Source organism: Oncorhynchus tshawytscha, linkage group LG11 (genome assembly GCF_018296145.1).
Source record: "Oncorhynchus tshawytscha isolate Ot180627B linkage group LG11, Otsh_v2.0, whole genome shotgun sequence".
Taxonomy (NCBI): domain Eukaryota; kingdom Metazoa; phylum Chordata; class Actinopteri; order Salmoniformes; family Salmonidae; genus Oncorhynchus; species Oncorhynchus tshawytscha.
Window position 1 is genome coordinate 48,099,614 of NC_056439.1, and position 22,623 is coordinate 48,122,236.

Here is a 22,623-nt window from a genome sequence, read left to right on the forward strand (position 1 = left end):
AAAAAATTTTTTTTTACAGAATATTCAAGTTCATATTCTTCCTAAACATTTACAACTTTGTCACTCTGTAGACTTTCCTCTCACACACACGTGCATATAGCAGACACTGTTATCCAGAGACACTGTTATCCAGAGACACTGTTATCCAGAGACACTCTTATCCAGAGACACTCTTATCCAGAGACACTCTTATCCAGAGACACTCTTATCCAGAGACACTCTTATCCAGAGACACTCTTGTTTAGAGACACTGCTATCCAGAGACACTCTTGTTTAGAGACACTGTTATCCAGAGACACTGTTATCCAGAGACACTGTTATCCAGAGACACTGATATCCAGAGACACTGATATCCAGAGACACTGATATCCAGAGAAACTCTTGTTCAGAGACACTGTTATCCAGAGACACTGTTATCCAGAGAAACTCTTGTTTAGAGACACTGTTATCCAGAGACACTCTTGTTTAGAGACACTGTTATCCAGAGACACTCTTGTTTAGAGACACTCATATTCAAAGTGACTTACAGTACTGCATCCCTCTTTAAGATAGCTAGGTGAGACAATAACATATCACAATCGTAGCAAGTTTATTTTCCCTCAACAATGTAGTTATTAGTAAAGTCAGGGCTAGTAGGAAAAGACAGTTGCATGGTTTAATTTTACCAGTAGTGACTAGTAGTCTATCAGTAGGCCTACCCAGTATAGTGACTAGTAGTCTATCAGTAGTCCTACCCAGTATAGTGACTAGTAGTCTGTCAGTAGACCAACCCAGTATAGTGACTAGTAGTCTATCAGTAGCATACCCAGTATAGTGACTAGTAGTCTATCAGTAGCATACCCAGTATAGTGACTAGTAGTCTATTAGTAGCATACCCAGTAGTGACTAGTAGTCTAAGTGTAATATATCTCATACAGGTGGGATTCACTTGGCATGTTATTAAATTAATTAATTTGGAAAAGAGATTAGGAGAGTCTAGACCCTTCAAATTCTAATCTGGACCTTGAAGTCAGTTCCATTGCTTTTTGTACATTCTTTCCCTGCAATTCAGGGGACTGATTTACAACTGGGAGACCAGGTGGGTGATTCCCCTGGAATCAGAGAATGATTTAGAAATGGGACACCAGGTGGGTGATTCCCCTGTAATCAGAGACTGATTTACAACTGGGACACCAGGTGGGTGATTCCCCTGTAATCAGAGACTGATTTACAACTGGGACACCAGGTGGGTGATTCCCCTGTAATCAGAGACTGATTTAGAACTAGGAAACCAGGTGGGTGCAATTAATGATCAGGTAGAAGAGAAAACCAGCAGTACTTCAGAGCTCCAGGGTAGGATTTGAATACCTCTGGTCTAGACTGAAAATACCTTTGTTAGTGACTAGTACATTTACATTGAACATAACAGTTTGATGATTGTCAGTCTAAACTAAAAAAAAAAAAGGTCAAATGAGATTTTGTTTTTTTACACATATAAAAATCAACATGTTATTTCATTGTGAGATAAGATAGGTAAACATCCTCATGCAGATGGATGGAGTAACCATAGCAACACACCTTCCTAGTCTGTTTTTTAGATGGCACCATGCACAAAATTCATCAGCAAAATGGCATTATCTTCTTATGGATACAAGGGCAGAGGAATAATAGCTAGCCAACTGTCAGTGCCAGGTAAAATGAACTGGAACTATACTTGGATGAAATCCCTGCAGTTCTGCATGCAATTACTTTAACTAACTATATGTCTAATGGTATTAAAAATGGAACAGTTGAATTATTAACCATTACTCTCTATCCTAGACTGAAGGTCAGATGTGATGATTCATTGTGAAATATTGTTCACAGTTCACACTTCCCTTACTGAAATATAAAATATATCTTGTTGCTCATTTGGGAACAATCGTCACAATTCTCATAGCATGCCTTTTAATAATACTCCTGGCGCTTTATCTTCCTATCTCGTGTTCATAAGCAACATCTTGCCTTTGGGAACCTCTTGTATCCCTTATTAGGGAAATCTTTCCGCTCCGTCTTGAGCTGTATCCAGGACATAAATAAACCATTTTCGCTCGCATCGCTACTCACTGAGAAGAAATCTGCCACAGGAAATTACCATGGGTGTCGTTTCAGGTCCAACCTTAATACAGAGTAGACAAAGCTATAGGCGGGCTGAGGCTGTAGCGGCATTAGCCTCAACGCTTCATGATCAACCCTCACAGCTTATTTACAGACTGAATGTACAGTAGATACAGTACAATATAGATGCTAAACCCAGTGTTAAATCTGTCATGTGAAAATCCAATGGCAATGGGCAGATTGAAGCTCATTCTGAGTACTGTGCATCTGTAAGGCCTACTTAAGTATCTTGTCATATAGACTACTCGAACTTGCATAGATTTATCTTAAGAGCGAAATGCCATGTTTCAAATGTTATTAAGTCAATAACCTCAGAATTTCTTTGGAGTTAATTGATTGTTTCTTGAAAGAAAAAAGGACTGTTTGGAACACATACATCTAAATGTGAGATACATCAATGGGCTCTTGACATAATATGCTACTCTATAGGCATATTTAAAATGTTATAGTCAAAACTAAAATTGCTAGCTAACAAAAAAAAGTAATGGTTTCTCTAGAAAAGGAACTGCTTGCTTGGATCATCTAAATCACATGTTTTGACACATAGGCAAGTTGTTGGATAAAGGATGATTTCAGACTGTGTCCCTGTGGCAGAATACGTTGGTATTTTCAACCAATTTTTCCAATGGTTGCCTCTGAGTGTAAAACAAGAAAAAAAACACACCATTGTTCTTTCCTCCAGCCAATACTAATGGGATCAGTGATGACGACGAGGTGCCTGCATTATGATTCATATGTAGACACAAACCAGCTGGCGTGCCACTGATCATTCACCAGAGGAGCCCGCATGATGTCTTTATGAAGAGTAACCGAAGGAGGAGCAGACTCGCTCCCTCTCGGGTCCCAGGTGCATTTTCTGTCTGCATTAAAAGAACAGCAGAGTGTTAATCAGCAGAAGAGCGTCGTCACCTGATGCCTACAGTGACGGTAAATTAGGTAACGGCTCTAAAATATGAGCTGGAGCTAAACTTTAATTCATGGAGTACTGTAATTCTATTTGGAAGCAAAACTAAGAGTATTTCCCAAATCTAACCCTCTGGGGCCACAATAATAAATACAAAAAATAGGTGTAGCTTATTTAGTCTTCTGTATTGTATTTAAACCAAAACTGTGTAATATAACGATTGCTTCGGCCAATCTAATCTAAAACGATAACTAGCCTATATAACGGGCAACTATGTGACAATACAAACATTTCGCTACACCAGCAATAACATCTGCTAAATATGTGGATGTTACCAATAAAATTTGATTTGATACTGTATTATTCACAATAAATTATTCAGACTTACAGATTCTGCCAGCTTTCTATATAAAGGTAAATAATAGATTTAAGAAGTGGAGAAAAATGTAAGACATATTGTTTTGAATAGCGGGCTACGCACGAATCAAAACAATGCAGGCAATATCGCCGATACATTGTATCCGTGTCATACTGTACAGGCCAGCACCACCCTCAATTGAACAGCGCCCGTGCTATTCACGGTCATCTAAACTTCTCCTCAACAGCAGAAGAGCTCATCACAACACGTCGACCAATAGCAAACCAGGCTTTAGCAGATAGGTTACTTAAACATCCATCCATCCCTTTTGCCGTTGTACAATAGAACCGATCTTACTATTCCAAGTAGTAAACACGAGCCTGAATTCCTCAATTTCCCATTTGGAAATTTCCGACAGGAGAAAAGTAACTGATAGAATGGATACCTGCTCTATCACCGATGAGCGCGCAGACGCTATAGTCATGGATTCGCCAAGAACTGAAAGACCTGCAAGGGAGAAATTTCAAAGGTACGTAGCCTTTCGTTTTCTGTTCACCTCAAAGAAAAAGAACGGTGTTTGTCTTTTCGGCTGTTAAATTATTCCTCTGCATCATTAAATATACATTTGTATTGGTGTTTTGTCCAGCCATTATTGCCGTTATGTCAGTGTAGGCTATATCAATCTGTCTATCAATGAATATCGATGTTCTTTGTATTTGTAAGCACTTGATGACCACGGCAATACATTTTATGGATTTCTCAAGAGTCCTATTCTTCAATATTGTATTTATTATAATGTACAAATGTGCCACTGCTTACATGAATTGTAAATCAAGAGCAGACTAAACAGGAAGAAGTCCATCTTTCATTTACTGTTTTTTTTTGGTGGGTGAGAGATACATTGATTTGTATTTGTAAAATGTGTTCTCAAATGCTGTACAATAGCAGCCAATCTCTCCCCAGAGTATGTTTAATTGAAATGTTATAGTCCAATAACAGGTTGAGTATGGCAGTCAATTCACCCAATCCACAATTAACATTCACTTCAATAGGCAATCTCCCGGGATCCAGAGATATCTGGTATTCCTCAGCTACACACTCACTCTGTGCTCTCCCAAGTCAGCATAATGCAGATATGCATACGACATTGCTGACACAATAGCCTACTGTAGGGTCGGCCCAGGGGAAACCACAAATCCACTGGGCAAAACTCCACCGTGCCAGTTTTTTGATAGATAAATAATAGTCACTACATTGCCCCTGCTTTAGTTTAGCCATCAACATTGGACATACACTATATATACAAAAGTATGTGGAAACTCCCCTCAAATTAGTGGATTCGGCTATTTCAGCCACACCCGTTGCTGACAGGTGTATTCAATCGAGCACACAGCCATGTAATCTCCATAGACAAACAATGGCAGTAGAATGGCCTTACTGAAGAGCTCAGTGACTTTCAACATGGTACCGTCACAAGATGCCACCTTTCCAAAAAGTCAGTTCATCAAATTTCTGCCCTGCTTCCCCCGTTCAACTGTAAGTGCTGTTATTGTGAAGTGGAAACGTCTAGGAGCAACAACGGCTCAGCCGCAAAGTGGTAAGCCACACAAGTTCACAGAACAGGACCGCAGAGTGCTGAAAAATCATCTGTTCTCGGTTGCAACACTCACTACTGAGTTCCAAACTGCCTCTAGAAGCAACGTCAGCACAATAACTGTTCATCTAGAGCTTCATGAAATGGGTTTCCATGGCTGAGCAGCCGCACACACAAAAAAAACTTGGTGCCAATGGACTATAGAAGACGTATGGAAAGATGAGCATTATAGACCATGTGTCTGCCATATGGGAAGATGAGCATTATAGACCATGTGTCTGCCATATGGGAAGATGAGCATTATAGACCATGTGTCTGCCATATGGGAAGATGAGCATCATAGACCATGTGTCTGCCATATGGGAAGATGAGCATCATAGACCATGTGTCTGCCATATGGAAAATTGTGTTTCATAATGCAAAAAAAACAAACTACAATGAACAGAAATAGAAACGCAGTATATAAAGTGTTGGTCCCATGTTTCATAAGCTGAAAAAAAATATCCCAGAAATGTTCCATTAAAGCACAAAAAGCTTATTTCTCTCAAATTTTGTGTACAGATTTGTTTACATCCCTGTTAGTGAGCATTTCTTCTTTGCCAAGATAATCCATCCACCTGACAGGTGTGGCATATCAAGAAGCTGATTAAACAGCATGATCATTACACAGGTGCACCTTATGCTGGGGACAATAAAATGCCACTCTAAAATGTGCAGTTTTGTCACACAACACAATGCCACAGATGTCTCAAGTTTTGAGGGAGCATGCAATTCGCATGATGACTTCAGGCATGTCCATCAGAGCAGTTGCCAGAGAATTGAATGTTAATTTCTCTACCATAAGCCGCCTCCAACGCCGTTTTAGAGAATTTGGCAGTATGTACAACTGGCTTCACAACTGCAGACCACGTGTAACCACGTCAGCCTTGGAACTCCACATCTGTCTTCTTCACCTGCGGGATTATCTAAGACTAGCCATCGGGATAGCTGATGAAACTGAGGAGTATTTCTGTCTGTAATAAAGCCTGTTTGTGGTGAAAAACTAATTGTGTTTGGCTGGGCCTTGATCCCCAATGGGTGGGCCTTGCGCCGAAGTGGGTGGGCCTATGTCCTCCCAGGCCCACCCATGGCTGTGCCCCTGCCCAGTCATGTGAAATCCATAGATTAGGCCCTAATGAATTTATTTAAATTGACTGATTTTCTTATATGAAACTGTGACTCAGTAAAATCATAAAAATTGTTGCGTTTATATTTTTGTTCAGTATATTGGTCAGAAAAGGCACATACAAATACTTTTCTGTCCTTTTCATAACGATAAGCCAGACTCCTGTTATTGACACTGGAGGAGGGAGTGGCAAAGCTGGAAGTAATAGTTGAAAGATCCTGTTGCCACTGTAGCATCTCTTGCACAACTCTATGCAGTGCCTTTCCAAACCTGTTTTTTTTTTGCAAATGCATAGAGCTGTTACATATTGGTCTTGACTAATGATAAAAAATAAAATACATTTTGTCCGATTTGATACATGTACAAGTGTGTATTAAAACACTTGTGAATTGTAGATGTTTTTTTTTTTGCATATCCCACTCTCCCTGATGATATGCAACCACTGACACTCAGGTACCCTTGTCAAACTTCCCCATGATGCATCAGATGCATGCTTACTCATTAGCCAACAAAAACCAACCACAACAATCAATATTCAATTCTGCATGAGAAGTACCAAATGCATCATAATAATTAGGCGAGTGGTTAAATGATGTGAAACCAAGAGAGTGGTTGAATGATATAAAACCAAGAGAGTGGTTCAATTATGTAAAACCAAGAGTAGTTAAATTATGTGAAACCGAGAGTGGTTAAATGCTGTGAAACCAAGAGAGTGGTTAAATGCTGTGAAACCAAGAGAGTGGTTAAATGATGTGAAACCAAGAGAGTGGTTAAATGCTGTGAAACCAAGAGAGTGGTTAAATGATGTAAAACCAAGAGAGTGGTTAAATGATGTGAAACCAAGAGAGTGGTTACATTTGCGATTTTTGCAATTCGTTCCAGTCACAGGCAGCAGAGAACTGGAACGAAAGGCGGCCAAATGAGGTGTTGGCTTTAGGGATGATCAGTGAGATACACCTGCTGGAGCGCGTGCTACGGGTGGGTGTTGCCATCGTGACCAGTGAACTGACATAAGGCAGAGCTTTACCTAGCATGGACTTGTAGATGACCTGGAGCCAGTGTGTCTGGCGGTGAATATGTAGTGAGGGCCAGCCGACTAGAGCATACAGGTCGCAGTGGTGGGTGGTATAAGGTGCTTTAGTAACAAAACGGATGACACTGTGATAAACTGCATCCAGTTGGCTGAGTAGAGTATTGGAAGCTATTTTGTAGATGACATCGCCGAAGTCGAGGATCGGTGGGATAGTCAGTTTTACTAGGGTAAGTTTGGCGGCGTGAGTGAAGGAGGCTTTGTTGCGGAATAGAAAGCCGACTCTAGATTTGATTTTAGATTGGAGATGTTTGATATGAGTCTGGAAGGAGAGTTTACAGTCTAGCCAGACACCTAGGTACTTATAGATGTCCACATATTCTAGGTCGGAACCATCCAGGGTGGTGATGCTAGTCGGGCGTGCGGATACAGGCAGCGAACGGTTGAAAAGCATGCATTTGGTTTTACTAGCGTTTAAGAGCAGTTGAAGGCCACGGAAGGAGTGTTGAATGGCATTGAAGCTCGTTTGGAGGTTAGATAGCACAGTGTCCAAGGAAGGGCCGGAAGTATACAGAATGGTGTCGTCTGCGTAGAGGTGGATCAGGGAATCGCCCGCAGCAAGAGCAACATCATTGATATATACAGAGAAAAGAGTCGGCCAGAGAATTGAACCCTGTGGCACCCCCATAGACTGCCAGAGGACCGGACAACACGCCCTCCGATTTGACACACTGAACTCTGTCTGCAAAGTAGTTGGTGAACCAGGCAAGGCAGTCATTGGAAAAACCAAGGCTACTGAGTCTGCCGATAAGAATATGGTGATTGACAGAGTCGAAAGCCTTGGCAAGGTCGATGAAGACGGCTGCACAGTACAATTATGTGAAACCACGAGAGTGGTTAAATGATGTGAAACCACGAGAGTGGTTAAATGATGTGAAACCACGAGAGTGGTTAAATGATGTGAAACCAAGAGAGTGGTTAAATGATGTGAAACCAAGAGAGTGGTTAAATGATGTGAAACCAAGAGAGTGGTTAAATGATGTGAAACCTAGTAAGCAGAGAATCCCACTTCGGACACCAATGTATTTCTGCATGTTACTCCACATCATACACACCTTAAGATAACATGGCGGGAGATCATGAACGTTTTGCTATGGTGTACGCTACTACTGAACACAACCCCCCCTGGTACATCGTGTCGGTTCAAACAAAGGACAAACACTGAGATGGTTCCCTCATGAACAACGTGCTTGCTAATTCCATCTCCATAAAATCATTAAACAGGCCACCCGTAGTAGTACGGGGTGCCAAACATGAAAGCACCTTTAGACCTAAATACGAAGTAATATCAGCGTTTAGCAAAATGCACAGCGCTGTTCCACTGAGGGTGGTGCTGGCCGACAGTATGACACGAATGCAATGTAGCAGAGTATCAGCATAGTAACACCCTGTTTAGACTGAAATACAATGTCATATCAACCTTTGATAGAACGTTTCCCATGTCAAATCATATTTGAGAGATTGGCAATATCTCAGGCGATTGTTGTTTGATTACGTAGCTTGCATGCAGGGGGCTCGTAACGCCCAGCTGGAGGTATTTTTGTAACTGCTCTGTTCGATAATGAACTGGATCCACTAATTGCCTAGCTTTGCAAGCATGACCTAGCTCCATTAAAAGTGGTCAATGAGAAGCAGTGAATACCAGAGTTTACCACTGCAGTAACACAGTCCTAAGGAGTGCAGTGGGCAGCACCTGCTGCTAGCACAGAAGCACCCATCATGCTGCCGTCAGTGCTCTGCGCAGCTTGTGATGTGTCAGCTGAGGGGTACATGGCAACTTCTAATTGGACAGCAAATAAATAGTGCTTTCACCTGAGTAAGTTCAGAAGCAAGCTGGTGACGCATCAGCCACCCAACAGCAACATGTTTTTTTCCCCCTGCCAAAAATGGTCATCTTGACGGGGAGATTTGAGTGGAACCACTACGAAGGTTTGAGAAATTGACTCCACTCTTTCAAGAGACCGATACATCTTTAGACACTTTTTTATTATTATTAATACAGCTACATTTTGAAATGCCCAATGGCACACAGTCGAGTTGTGATGAATTTGCTGCCCACCTATCTCTCCCCCGGTGGTTGGAAATGCAAATACAGCCCTCAAGTACTGCTCTCTGTTTACTTACCCCGTCGCCTTGGCGATGAGGTGATGGGGATCAAAGAAGTGGCGTCTCAGTCCACCCAGACGACCAGGTCTGGGAAAACAACCCATAACGTCATTTGACCCTTTAACTGGAGTCAGATTGAAATTAGACTGTGCATAAATGTCTGGTTGTCCCCCACAATGAAATCGGGGAGGGGACTGTGGATATGTTTCCGTTTGTCACACGCATTATCTCAGACAGCACTGGGCCAATTTTGACTAAACTTGGGTGAATGATGGATGAGTCTTGCCATCGAGATCTGGCATTTTTTGTTAAATTACACTGATTGGCCCAAGACGGGAGCTGTAGTAATGAACTGAAATGTATTAGTCACATGCGATATCTCAATTGGCCCAATGGGGGACGTTGCATCATTCGTTGGGGGATGACATGTTTACTGTTGCCTTGTTTAATTCAGTCACACTATAGAGCCCGCAAACTCAACTCTGGACCCCGAAGTCAGTTCCACTGCATTTTTCCATTGTTCCCCTCTAATTAGACCTGGGACATGAGGTGGGTGCAATTAATTATCAGGTAGAACAGAAAACCTCGTAGGTTCAGAGTTGAATACCCCTGCTATAGAGTATTGTAATAACGGGAATTCAATATTACTTACAGTTCAGTAAATAAGGATTCCAATTTATTAACGTTACTTGTCATTAGGCCTAACGCAATTACTAATAGTGGTTAACGTGGTCAGCTCTCTCTCGCTGATAGTCAGCAGAGTTTCATTGTGTATAGTTTATGTCCTGTTCTTTAGAGAAAACACGAGGAAGAAAAGCACATAACTTAACCCATAACATCTGTGCAATGTACTTCTTCCATAAACAGGAGTCATTCTTCATCAGATCCACTGCAGTCTCCATCAACAGGACTCTCTTTTGGATGTTGAAACACAGACAGGGCAGATGGAGCATCTCTTGGACTAATTGGGCCTTCGAGCAATGAAACAATACTTTAGATGTCATTCCTTACCTAATTAATTTGGTTTGCCAAATTGGGTTTCAAGCAACAACGCAACATTGGAAGTCACCCCTTACACGATTCATTAGGTTTACCTACTCAAGGCTTAGTAAAAAATTGTTGCAGCCGGGGAAGCCGCTGAGCTGAAACATTGATTATCGAAAATTCTGGTGTACATTTGACAATGACAAACACTGCAACCGTAGGGGTTATAAATAAATACACTTCCCCCCCCTCTGTCTTTTCACAGTGAGATACCGGAGGTGTCACTGTGTCCTCCTGACAGTGTGTGCCCGGAGGCCCAGGCCACTCGGATCCAAACCGAAGGGGACCAGTCTGACAGCTGCAGCCTCCCCAGACCCTCCTCCTCTACCTCCTCCCAGCTCTACCACCAAGTCTCCCAGGGATGCACCTACCATTCACAGCAGCACCGACAATGTCACTGTTGTGGCCATCACAAGCCAATCAAAGGCAAAGCCTGTCTGGAGTCGCATCCAATCACTGTGGGTCCTCCTCACACCGACTGCTCGACAAGCGCTGTCAAGACGGGTCGCAGCTGCAGCCCCTCCCATGTTCCTTCCTGTCACAACGCTGTCCGCTGCCACTGGCTGCACGGTTCCCATGACGGCGATGGCACCCAGAAGTCCAAACAGCATCATGTGGTCACAGTCAGGTCTGTATTCCCGTATGCTGTACACAAGCATAATTATCATGCAAAAATTATAAAAAGGTCAATGACGCAGAATTATTTGTCTATTTCAGGGATGACGGACTCTACTGGATCCCTAGAAAGTCAGTATCCTCGACAACAAGATGATTGTGTAACAGCAAAATGACCTACAATTTCCATTGCATCCTTAATGTGCACAGTGCATGGCAGTAATTAGGACAAAAATATATTTTTAGTCTTTAAGTTAGCTATACAACATGGTTCTAAGCTCAAAATAGTATTTCAATAAGCTATACATCATGGTCGTAAGCTCACAATAGCATTGCATAACTCAAAATATGAGTACTGGTGACCAATGTTTTGAAATTTAATGTTAAATGTTGTACTTACCTGAAAAATACTTGAACCATGACTTTCCTAGCACACCCACCGAGTGAGACACACAGTACAGTCCTTTAACTATGCAAAGCCCATTAGAGATAAGTGTCACTGAGATCCTCTTTTCCTGTGGCATTTTCTTGACAGTTACTCCCAGGTGGTAGTGAGGTATCCTCTGGCGGTGCTCGTCGGGTGTGCAGCGGCCCTCCTGGGATGTTCCCTAGCCGGCCTGTTGATTGGTCCCCTGCCAGACTTCTCTGACCCGCTCATGGTGAGTGGCTCTCTCTGCAGCACTGTCGCGTTCTCTGCCAAGTTCCTGTCAAACCGAATGCTACTGTAAACCCCTTTTTTTTTAGCTCGTTCCTGCCTCTTGAAAAGCTGTCGTAAATAAAGTAGACCCGGCAGATCTCTCAAAACATTTCATCTTGTCAGCTCAAGAAATACAAGTGTAGCCATATCAGTGCAATTGCAGGTATAATGAACAGTCAAGAATAGTTAAATAAACTAATTGAATTACCATGTGTGTAATAAATGTGTACAGTTACACTCATGGCGATCAACATGTAATGACCATGGCAGAGACCAGGGTAAAAAAAATAATCTGGAAGAATATTGAAGACAACGCTATATCAATCAACACTGCATGTACAATGTTACTATCAATTTTCAATGCATCCATAATAGTATGTCACTAAACCTTCGCATCTAAATCAGTCTTTATTCACCTACTGTAGGCCAAACAGTCAGCATTAGGCGTACATATTTCTCATGTAAATAAATTCAGTGCGTTGTTTTCCTGCTTCGGCTGTCGTCAGATTCCGTTGACTTTTATGTTTTTAATGCAGGGGTTTGAGCCTCGAGGAACATACATCGGGGTGCGACAGTCTGCCTTAGCCAAGCTTCAACAGAACACAGGGCCTGGAAACACACTGTCTCTGATACCGCAACACCTCAAAGACAAGACAGCTGGGAGGTACTGTGCTAAAACCGGAGGAGCTCTCCACCACACACAGAGAGCCCTGCACAAAATGGCTGCCACAACAGAGTAGAACCATGGGACATTGCGTTCACTCAGCCCCAGATTATAATTACTCACTAAAACAGGCTACAATTTGGCATCTTTCAGTTCAGAGGCACAATAGAGATGGAACAGAGTTACACTTGCACATGATATAGTATAGCTACGATAAAAAAATGCTGGATAATTGTATAGGGAGTCCATATGTCCATTGTTGCGTGGGGTACTGATTTAGCTATTGCCTGTGTGATTGATATGAATTGTCTAGATGTCTCATGTATAATTTTGTTGTGTTCATGTTTATTTTATGAAGCTATGGAGATGGTAGCGGAGGGGATGCCGGTGGGAGCCAGGAACAGTCGTCCAGGCAACGGTCTAAAAGAATGCTAGACAGGGATTTGGCCCAAGACACATTCCTCTGTGATGCTCCAGGTAGGCTACTAACATGTCTCTCTGCTACTAGAGAAATGTTCCTAAAAATTTAGCAGGAAACATACCCATAATGTATCAATCAAAAATCTGGGTATTGACGAGCTAGTTCATCATTCCAGTGTTCACTTTCAGTTATGAGCAAAACATAAGCAATCCCTCTAGATACAATTTCGTAAGTGAAGACTGAGGACAGTCTTTGTTTAGGGGTGCCATGTTCTTGACTCCATCTGTGACATCACAGGAGAACGCTACGCCCAGCTTGTCTTCCGCTCTGGAAACTCTGCCAGTCTTTGGAGCCTGAAGGCGATCTACTCCATGTGCGAGATGGAGCAGGCCAGGGTAGGTCTTCGTGCATCTTAAACATCATATATCATATATGCCATATATCCAGCATTACCAACCAGACCACGAAATCAGGGAGCCAACTCAATCAAATACCTTTCTGGGCTACAGAACTTGGCAGGCACTGATAGCGCACATCTTAAAACATTTATATGTATTTGAAAGAGAACAAAAAAAGGTGTTATTGATCCCCATTAGCTGGTAGATGGAAATAAGTTACGTGAAAAGTTGCTATAAAATCTGTCCATTTCAATTTACTCTTGTAATAAAAAGATATATGGAACATCAATTACATTGATTTTGCCATGGGTAGAGGGAGAATAAGTCAACAGAAGTGTGTAACTGCCAAACTTCTCTTCTCCATGTTTCAGATTCGTTCACAACCCCACTTCCAAGATCTCTGCAAGCAACATATCCGATTGGAAGTGGACGGTGCCATAATCAGGGGCGGATGCTGTCCAAGTTGGTCACTGGGAAACTACTTGGCACTTCTCAGCAATGCCTCATCCTGTCTCAGCCTGACCTCTGTGCAAGTGTCAGAGAGTCTGAGCCTACTACGCTATTGCGCCCCATACTACCACGATGGAAGGCTGGTGGCATATTGCGCAGAGAGGGGCTCGCAAGGCAACTGTGCATCCGTGCCGACTCGGTGCAAACACTCTCGTGCCGTATTCCAGATATTGCATTACCTGGTTGATAAGGACTTCCTAGGGCCACAGACAATAGAATATCAGGTCCCCTCACTGAAATATAGTCTCCTGTTTCTACCGGTTGAAAAAGGAGATCACTTGATGGAGATATACATGAACAGCCTTGAAGGTCGTGAGCTTACATACAAGAACACTACTATTACAGGAATGGACCTAGGCATCAAGCAAAAGCTTTTCAAGTATTACCTGGCTAGGGACTCCATCTACCCTGTTCTGGCTGTAGTTTCGCTGTTCCTCACCATAGCCCTTTATTTGCAGTCTCTTTTCCTATCAGCTCTGTCTTTAGTTGCAATTGTGGGTTCTCTCTTGACTTCCTATTTCTTCTACAAAGTGGTTTTTCAGCTGACATTCTTCCCTTTCCTCAACTTAGCTTCAGCTTTCATCCTGTTTGGTAGTTGTTCTAACCACGCCTTCACTTTCATTGATTTCTGGAATCTACAACTATCCCAGAATCCACCCGTTTCTCTAGAGATAAGAGTCAATAGAGTTCTCCAAGAGGTCGGATATTTGATATTGGCATCAGGCCTGACTTCTAGTGCCACGTTCTTCTCTGGGTTCCTGAGCAGCATCACGGCAGTCAGATGCTTTGCTGTGTACCTGGGAACGGCTTCCTTAATCTGTACTTTTTCCGCCCTTGCGTGGCTGCCCAGCTCGCTCATATTACGCGAGCGCTACACTGTGCCTGCCTCAGCCTCTGTTACTGCACAGGCATGGAAGCCTTGCTGCACGAAAAATATTGGCGGGTTCTGGGACACAAGCTCACGAAAGCGGTGCCTCTTCACCTTGGGTCAGAAGCTACGAGGGTTGAAGCGAGGACTGTCCGACACCTCCAATTTACTTTTCCTGAAAATCCTCCCATGTGGAGTGGTCAAGTTCAGATACATTTGGGTCTGCTGGTTCGCAGTGTTGGCCGCAGGAGGAACATACATCTCAGTTGTAGACCCTGGTATGAGACTACCCACTTTAGACAACAGGGCAACTCAGTTATTCCGCTCTAGCCATCCCTTTGAAAGATATGACGCTGAATATCGCCACCAATTCATGTTTGAACGGCTGGTGAACGGGGAGGACAAGCTCATTACATTGACTCTTGTTTGGGGAGTCATCCCAACTGATAACGGCAATCACTTTGATCCGAAAAGCAACGGATCTTTAGTTATGGATCCAGAGTTTAACATGAGTAGCCCAGAGGCTCAGGTGTGGTTGAGAGACTTGTGTGGAAGAGTTCAAAACCAAAGTTTTTATTTACCGTCATCATCATCATCTGAAAACGAAGGCTCAACAGACAACGTCTGTATTGTCGAGCAACTCATACACTGGGTGTCTATCCGACGATGCTCAGAGAGTGAGGACGCCTTACAGTTTTGCTGCAACGATATTCCCTTTCCTTACCCACCAGGTGTTTTTGAACAATGCCTGAGCATGATGGTGGCCGAGCGGCATGCAGAGGGCTATGTGTCCGAGGTTGGAGGCCTACATTTTGAGGCAGATGGTCGAATAGCAGCCCTGGTAATGGTATTTAGAACTACGCACCGCTATAGCTACAACTTTAGTCACACCACCCTTTTCTATAATGATATTGTGTCATGGTTTAATGGTGAAATGTCTGGCGCACCACTGGGACTAAAGGAAGGGTGGTTTGTGAGCCAGTTGACACTATTTGACTTGCAACAATGTCTAAGCTCAGAAACCCTTGTGGTTACTGGGTTCTCTGTAGCTCTAGCATTTGTCTTGCTTCTTCTGACCACATGGAATATTCCACTGAGTATTTATGGCGCTGCTGCTGTTGGAGGAAGTGTTTTTGTCACCATCGGCCTCCTGGTCCTTCTAGAATGGCAGCTTAGTGGTGTGGAGGCACTCTTCATATCAGCTGCTGCTGGGCTGTCTGTCGACTTTTTAGCCAACTACTGCATATCATATAATTCAGCTCCACACTCTGATAGAATTGGAAGAGTTGCACATTCTCTGAAAAGAATGAGCTGTCCTGTAGCAATAGGATCTGGGGCCTTCTGCTGTGTGGGCATCGCCATGCTCCCTACTACTGCCTTGTTGTTCAGAAAGCTGGGGATTTTCTTATTTCTGGTGAAATGTGTAGCATGTGGATTTGCCACTTTCTTTTTCCAATCCCTATGCTGCTTTTTCGGTCCTCAAAAGAACTGTGGGAAAATAATGTTGCCATGTTCATCTGAACCGGGGACTGAAAGTCTGCCCTCCTGCTCAGCAGCAGAACCTAGGTCCTCAACCTGCGCAGCAAACGGAGCTTTTGGAAGATCAAGAGTTCGAAGGAATTTCAATAAAGACGAGGGTAATTACCTTTACCCGAACCATCAGCGTCAAAGACAGCGACAGGTAGAGGGCGGAAGGGAACCCGAGCAGTATGAGCTTCAGCCATTGGCCTGTCAGCTGAGTGACAGCTTTGAGAACAGCACGTGTACTAGTAAGCTATCCAACAGACCCTCAGTTCTCTCCGATGACATCCAGTTCGGTGGACTGAGTCCCAGGAGGGATGTGGAGAGGAGCAACATTGAGGCAGATAGTGAAGAGCTCTGTGGGAGGCACCACAAAGGCTGTCATCCACCCCCAGCTTTGCAGACCTCTTCCCCATATAAAGAAAACACCCTAAGGCCTGTAGTAGCTCCTCAAGGTGACCTGGCTAAGGAAAGGCTCTTGTGCAAGACGTGCAGAGGACAGTCTGCTGGCATGAAGCACTGGAACGTATCGCTGTCCTCTTCCTCAAGCATGGAGGACACCATCATTAGTCAAACAATAGAAACAATTTACCAGCCATCCCTCTCAAAGGACGAGGCCCCTAATAGCACCTTTAAGCATCACCCTCACAAACGCCTACTGTCATCTCAGAGTTCATTTGACGGGCTAGAGGATTCCAATGAGACTTGCCTGAGTGACATTGAACCTGGACCCTCAAACCAACAGACTTCTATTGAAGCAGAGGGAGAACTGGAACCACAACCAGGGCACCTTAACGGAAAGAGAGACACCCTACGTCTCTCCCTGAGAGAGACCACGTATGAGACAGCCTCTCCGGGGTGTGGGAGGGGCCGTACGAGCCAGAGTGAAGGACCAGTGATGTTGCCAAACAGTAAACCAGATTTGCCTGATGTATGGATCAAACGAGATGGGCAGAGGGAAGATACAAGCTGAATTAGATTTCAAAAGATGTCTAATCTAAGCATGCAGAAGTGTTCGGTTCATCATCAGTCAGCTTGACTAGCTCAGTCAGAAACGGCAGAATGTTATGTTTGTGAATAAGATTCTTTGTAATGGATTTACACATTTTGGAAAATTCACAGCTGGACACACTGGAAGTTGGATAATCACTGACCTTTTTGTTATTCAACTGTATTACCCTGATCTATATCCACAGTCTGGATGGATTCTTAGACAATAATGTCATTTGAACACTTTAGAATCATTTCAAAATATTTTTTTTTTTAGATGTGTGGGAAGGGGCTCTTTTGTTTGAGCTATGTATTCCACGCACCCACCATCAAAACAAGACATATAACATGGTGATGGAAGTTACATCACTACAAGTAGATCAGAAATTGTGTGTAATTTAAAAAACATTTTTGTAAACCACTTCACTGTCAGAATGTACAACACTCATTGCTGTTGTACAAAGTCAAATGCCAAGAAATGTAACATTAATTTGGTGACTTAAGACAATTCTGTGTGTATTAATTATTTAGGGGACCTGAACAGCACTGTTATACACTTACAGTAGGGAGCTGCAGATGCACTGCAGATGTATATAGTGAGCCTTATCCTTTGATAATGAAAGAATGAAGGTCTTGTACATGAAACCAACTGATGTATTGGCAGGCCTGAATCTGACAAAGGTGATTTTTACCAGCTTGGTGGCTCCTTCCATCATTAAACATGACTTGTAGATAACCAGCTTCACAGCACAGTTCAAAGAAATGTAGAATCATTGTTCTATGTAGAGTAACACGATCTCTACTAAGGCTTGACTGGGTAATCAAAAATTGTAGTTCTACAGCCGCAGAGCAGCCTTCACTACATTTCACCACCTGCTGGAACATCAGATTAAATATATATATGTGTGTTTGCCTTGACAGAACACATGCAGTCTATGGATCATGGTGTACAATGTGCAGCATGTGCCAAATCTTTGCAACAGTCGTTTTTCCATGAAGAAAATGTAAATGTGTTTTATGTGAAAGGGATTATCCTTTACAATAGTGGAGTTGTATTTTTGGTTCAAAATACAACCCAGAATAATGTATGTATTAAGGGTTTAATTGTGGTTTGATGAAATGACTGCAAAAATTAATGCGAAGAATTGACAAGAATTGTAAAATGTGCCTACAAGCAGGGTTATTTTGAAGTTGTCTCATCCGAAAGGGTTTCCTTTTGATAACTGATTCAGTGATCATAAGTCTTGGATGAGCTTTTGAAATAACCTGCCTTAGCGAAAGGAATGATAGAACTTAACTTTAGGCTTTTGAGGAGCAGAGAAAATGGAAAGGTTGCAAATGACTATTAAAACCTGAGATAACACGGTACTTGTACTCATTTTCACATGGTGGAAAGTTTAAAAATAAAAATAAAGTGTATTTTTCCTGCAGAATGAGTTGTTTTATTCAATGCCATGAAAATAAAATTTCATTGTCAAACTTTATGAAAATGTTTATTTGGTTTTCAATTAGAAGGGCTACTGAAAAGAAATCCTAGATAAACATCTTCCTGGCTTAGAGTCCAATGGAAAATATATGGTCCAAAGTAATATATCCCTTAACGTGAGTCAGAGGGAAATTAATTATACAATTTAAAAACAGAATTATTCATGATTTACAGAACCGTGAGCCATAGAACTAACAACCGAGCTTGGTTCACCAAGTGTCCAAAGACACTTCAACAAAACAACGATAGTGATATTTTACATCCTATTGGGCACATCACATAGTACACTGCCTGCACTTCTGTTGTACAACATCCCTATAGTGCCTTAGTCTTCAATCCATTCATCCTTGGCCCAGTCAGGTAGGCGAGTTGAATATTCAAAGTCTGGTCCTTTATAGCGCAACGCATGGAGGTACATGATGAGCTCCTTCTCGGTGGGATCCGGACGGACAATCTTACACTCGCTACACAGAGGGTCTTTCGTGTTTGTAGCAGCTAAGTGAGAAGATTCTGTGGACTCCGTTTGATCATCATTTTCATCAGTTGGTCCGGGTACTGCACCGGGTAAGGCTGGACTGCTGTGGACCTGATTTACACTCTGTTCTACGTCACTCCGTGTACAGTCACTTGAAACAGAATTGCAAACACGTGGCAACAGCTCTGGCTGAGGTGTCTGAGCATCAGTCTGCACATTGCTCACCTGTACCAGTACCTCATCTGGGATGTCTAGGAGATGAAGACTCTCCTTCAAACGATGTTCCTCCAGAATCGCTTTGAGAAGCTCATCGTCGCTCATGCCCATCAGGCCTCCCTTTGCCCTTTGGGGACCCCAAGCAGAGGAGCCATAGACAGGGTCGTTGAGGATGGGGTAGCCCAGGAACTGGAGGTGGACACGAATCTGGTGAGTGCGGCCAGTGAGAGGGAGGCAACGCACTACACTGGAGTGGCCGTTCCAGCTGAGCCTTTGGAAGACTGTGCGGCAATCCTTGCCTTTAGGATGCACTCTGCACAGTCCCACCTTGAAGGAAACCACCAGGATGGGCTCCTCACAGATGATCTCACCCTCTGGGAATTCCCCTTCCACTCGACAGACATACTCCTTCTCCAGCTGTAAAAGACGACAGACTATCAGTCACTTATATCAAACTGTAATAAAGTATATTTTATGTTCCCTCTCAGAGAGAGATTATACTTGAGCCCCTATTTAATCCAAACTGATGAACAGATTTCTAGGATAAGTGACTAAAAAAAAAAATATCATCAGGAAACACAATGTTCCTTATCGATTGATTGGTGCACACTGGACTAGAGGATGTCTTACCTGTCTGTCTCGCACCAACACATCCAGTTTCTGGGACACTTCCAAAGTCCGGGCGAAGAGCAGCACCCCAGATGTTAGGCGATCCAACCGGTGCACAGTGTGAAGGCCACATATGCCCCGTTCCTTTCCCAGGATGAAAATGACCGTGTTGTGACGGAAGCGCCCACAAGGATGAACTGGCATCGAGGCTGGCTTGTCAACTACCAAAACCTCCCCATTATCTTCCAAAATCTCCAGTGGCCGTCCAACTACAGGTGGCTCATGGCGATGCACTGTATTCCTTAGGAAGTCATTGTTCTGAGGGTGGAAAAGACAGGTCTGACAATATTTATTCTGCACAGATTTTTTTTTACAATTTAGGGACAAAGTTAGATAGACTGTTGTATCTAATTCAAGCCAACATAATCAGCATCCATCTAATTCAAGCCAACATAACCAGAGTCAGAGACAAAGATTGAACTCACCCTGAGTGTTACAGAGAGGTCATCCATTGGGGTTTCATTGAGTCGGATGCGTCCTAGTTTGGAAGCCATAACGTAGTACTCCAACGGCTCAGCTCGGAATTCACTGCTGAAAACCTCGAGAAGAGTTTTCCCAATCCAGCGTCCCTTGCAGTACGTTTTGAAGTCGAAGTAGTATGGGCGCACTTTGCGTAGACCTCCTTCAAAATAGTATGTTGTTTCATCAAAATGCTCTTTGCTGAAACTTACGCCGGGGTTGCGTTTTTGAGGGGGAGGAATGTATCTCTCTCCTGTACGGAGTTGTTTCTTCCCACCTCCTCGTCGTCTCTTTCCACGACTACTTTTCTCTGGGTCTTCCTTCTCTTCGCTCTTACGTTTACAAGTTTCTTTCAACTCGTCTGTGGTAGAATTGACTGAAGTGTTTGAGGTATTTACCGCTGACACCCTCGTCATTTCTGTCGACTCCATTGTATGCGACATTACTGTAAAATGGTTTTGATGCAAACGTGGGCCAGATGATAACTCATTTACTGAGTTGTAAAGTGTATGTTCTTTTGTCACTTTACAAATTAAATCGCTATAATTTGTGACGTTTGTCAATTGCGCATTACAAGGTCTAGCACGTGATAGTGTTCTGTTATTAAGCGTTATTTCGCGTTTGTTAAAGATTTGGAGAACATAGAAAATGTTCTTGATATAACGTACCATCAAATTTAAGAAAGAGTATCGTTTTGTCAAGGGAGCTCTGTAAAAATCACTGTTTGTCGGTTAAAGGTAAATAAAATCATCTGTAAAATGTGTCCAAACTACTCACACGTATCTCACTGAAGCAGCCTAACATGCAGCCATGAAAGTATGGGTCTCCCTTCCAAATGACTACAGGCACTCGTCGATGACGCCCCTGTGTGTTAGTAGTCCGTTTCAAAGCCTTATCAAATATCCTCATCCTCCTGACACTGAATATTGCTTCACACCTAATGCTTCACACATACAACATAATAAAATCATAGACCTAAATAAATAGCATTTTTGATCTCTTATACAGGCAATGGTTAAATTGATAGAGGCAAAGTGTATTAAAAAAAAGCCCAAAGCCAAACAATCCCATCTCTCTCAAATAAAACAACATTATTTCCCATGCATTTACACACAAACAAGCGTTTTCATTACAATATTTGTATTAGTAAATTATGACATTACTGTATAATCATTTCAGTATTTAAAAAATAAAGACTAAACTGCATCTATTCTCATCGTTATGTAAAAAGGGTTGTTTTTCTGTTGCCGATACAGACTACTTGTAATCATTTATAGGTTAGACTATGTTTACTTGCATTCACATCAGTCATTAGAAAAAAATTCATGTTCACTTTTATCAAGACATCTTCCTGTTGGTTGGTACGATGACTCAATTTGTATGAGGGTTGTCATATCCCTTTAATTTTTGTAAAATGAAATACATGAATAAGCCGACCTTTCAGCTAGACATCTGTGAGGAACAAACAGTGGGTCGATGGTTTGAATGCATATACAAAACGGGAGCACTTAAATGAACGATTTTAGCAATCACAGACAGAGTCGTTAATCCAAAAGCCCTTGGCTACCCTCTTCAACCCTCTGGGATAATGTTCATCTGCTGCCCAGTTTTAGTCAATAAGCAAATGGGAAGTGTTGCTAGGCAGCAGACAGACAGATCTAAAAAAAAAAATTAAAAAAAACTCAATAGCTGCAGCACCAGCACCACCATCTGCAAGGGCAACCACACCACATGGAAGTCACCTCCTACAAGGGCAACCACACCACACAGCAGTCAGAGCTCACCTCTGGAAAGAAAAACACAGAACAGCATCTCTCAAGAGATCAACTCTAGATGTGGGATGATGAATTAAGGCAAAGTCATGACGGCAGGCGGTGACGAAACTGACATCAGTTAAGGTTTAAGATTTTCATGACCTGCCCATTTATCTGCTTTATACTGTATACTTTATATACAATTTATGTAGCTAGTGTATACATACCCTTTACATAGTGTATACATACCCTTTATATAGTGAATTTATACTCCATATAATGTATACATACCCTTTATCTAGTGAATTTATACTCTATATAATGTATACATACCCTTTATCTAGTGTATACATACCCTTTATCTCGTGAATACATACCCTTTATATAATGTTTACATGCCCTTTATATAATGTACACATACCCTTTATCTAGTGAATACATACCCTTTATATAATGTGTACATACCCTTTATGTACTGTATAC

General features: G+C 42.5%; 2 protein-coding genes across 2 annotated transcripts; one reads left to right on the top strand and one right to left on the bottom strand.

The window, feature by feature from the left end:
* Nucleotides 1-3,463: 3,463 nt before the first annotated feature.
* Nucleotides 3,464-18,450, top strand: LOC112262111 (protein dispatched homolog 2-like). Its single transcript, XM_024437827.2, has 8 exons — nt 3,464-3,927; nt 10,603-11,025; nt 11,115-11,144; nt 11,548-11,671; nt 12,246-12,373; nt 12,732-12,850; nt 13,092-13,189; nt 13,564-18,450. The coding sequence occupies exons 1-8, from the start codon at nt 3,836-3,838 to the stop codon at nt 17,062-17,064; spliced, it is 4,515 nt and encodes a 1,504-aa protein (XP_024293595.1). The 5' UTR covers nt 3,464-3,835; the 3' UTR covers nt 17,065-18,450.
* A 122-nt stretch (nt 18,451-18,572) lies between these two features.
* rpusd2 (RNA pseudouridine synthase domain containing 2) lies at nt 18,573-21,270 on the bottom strand. The gene is made up of 3 exons (XM_024437828.2): nt 20,353-21,270; nt 19,889-20,185; nt 18,573-19,675 (listed from the first exon to the last, which is right to left on the bottom strand). The coding sequence occupies exons 1-3, from the start codon at nt 21,055-21,057 to the stop codon at nt 18,893-18,895; spliced, it is 1,785 nt and encodes a 594-aa protein (XP_024293596.1). The 5' UTR covers nt 21,058-21,270; the 3' UTR covers nt 18,573-18,892.
* Between the last annotated feature and the right edge of the window lie 1,353 nt (nt 21,271-22,623).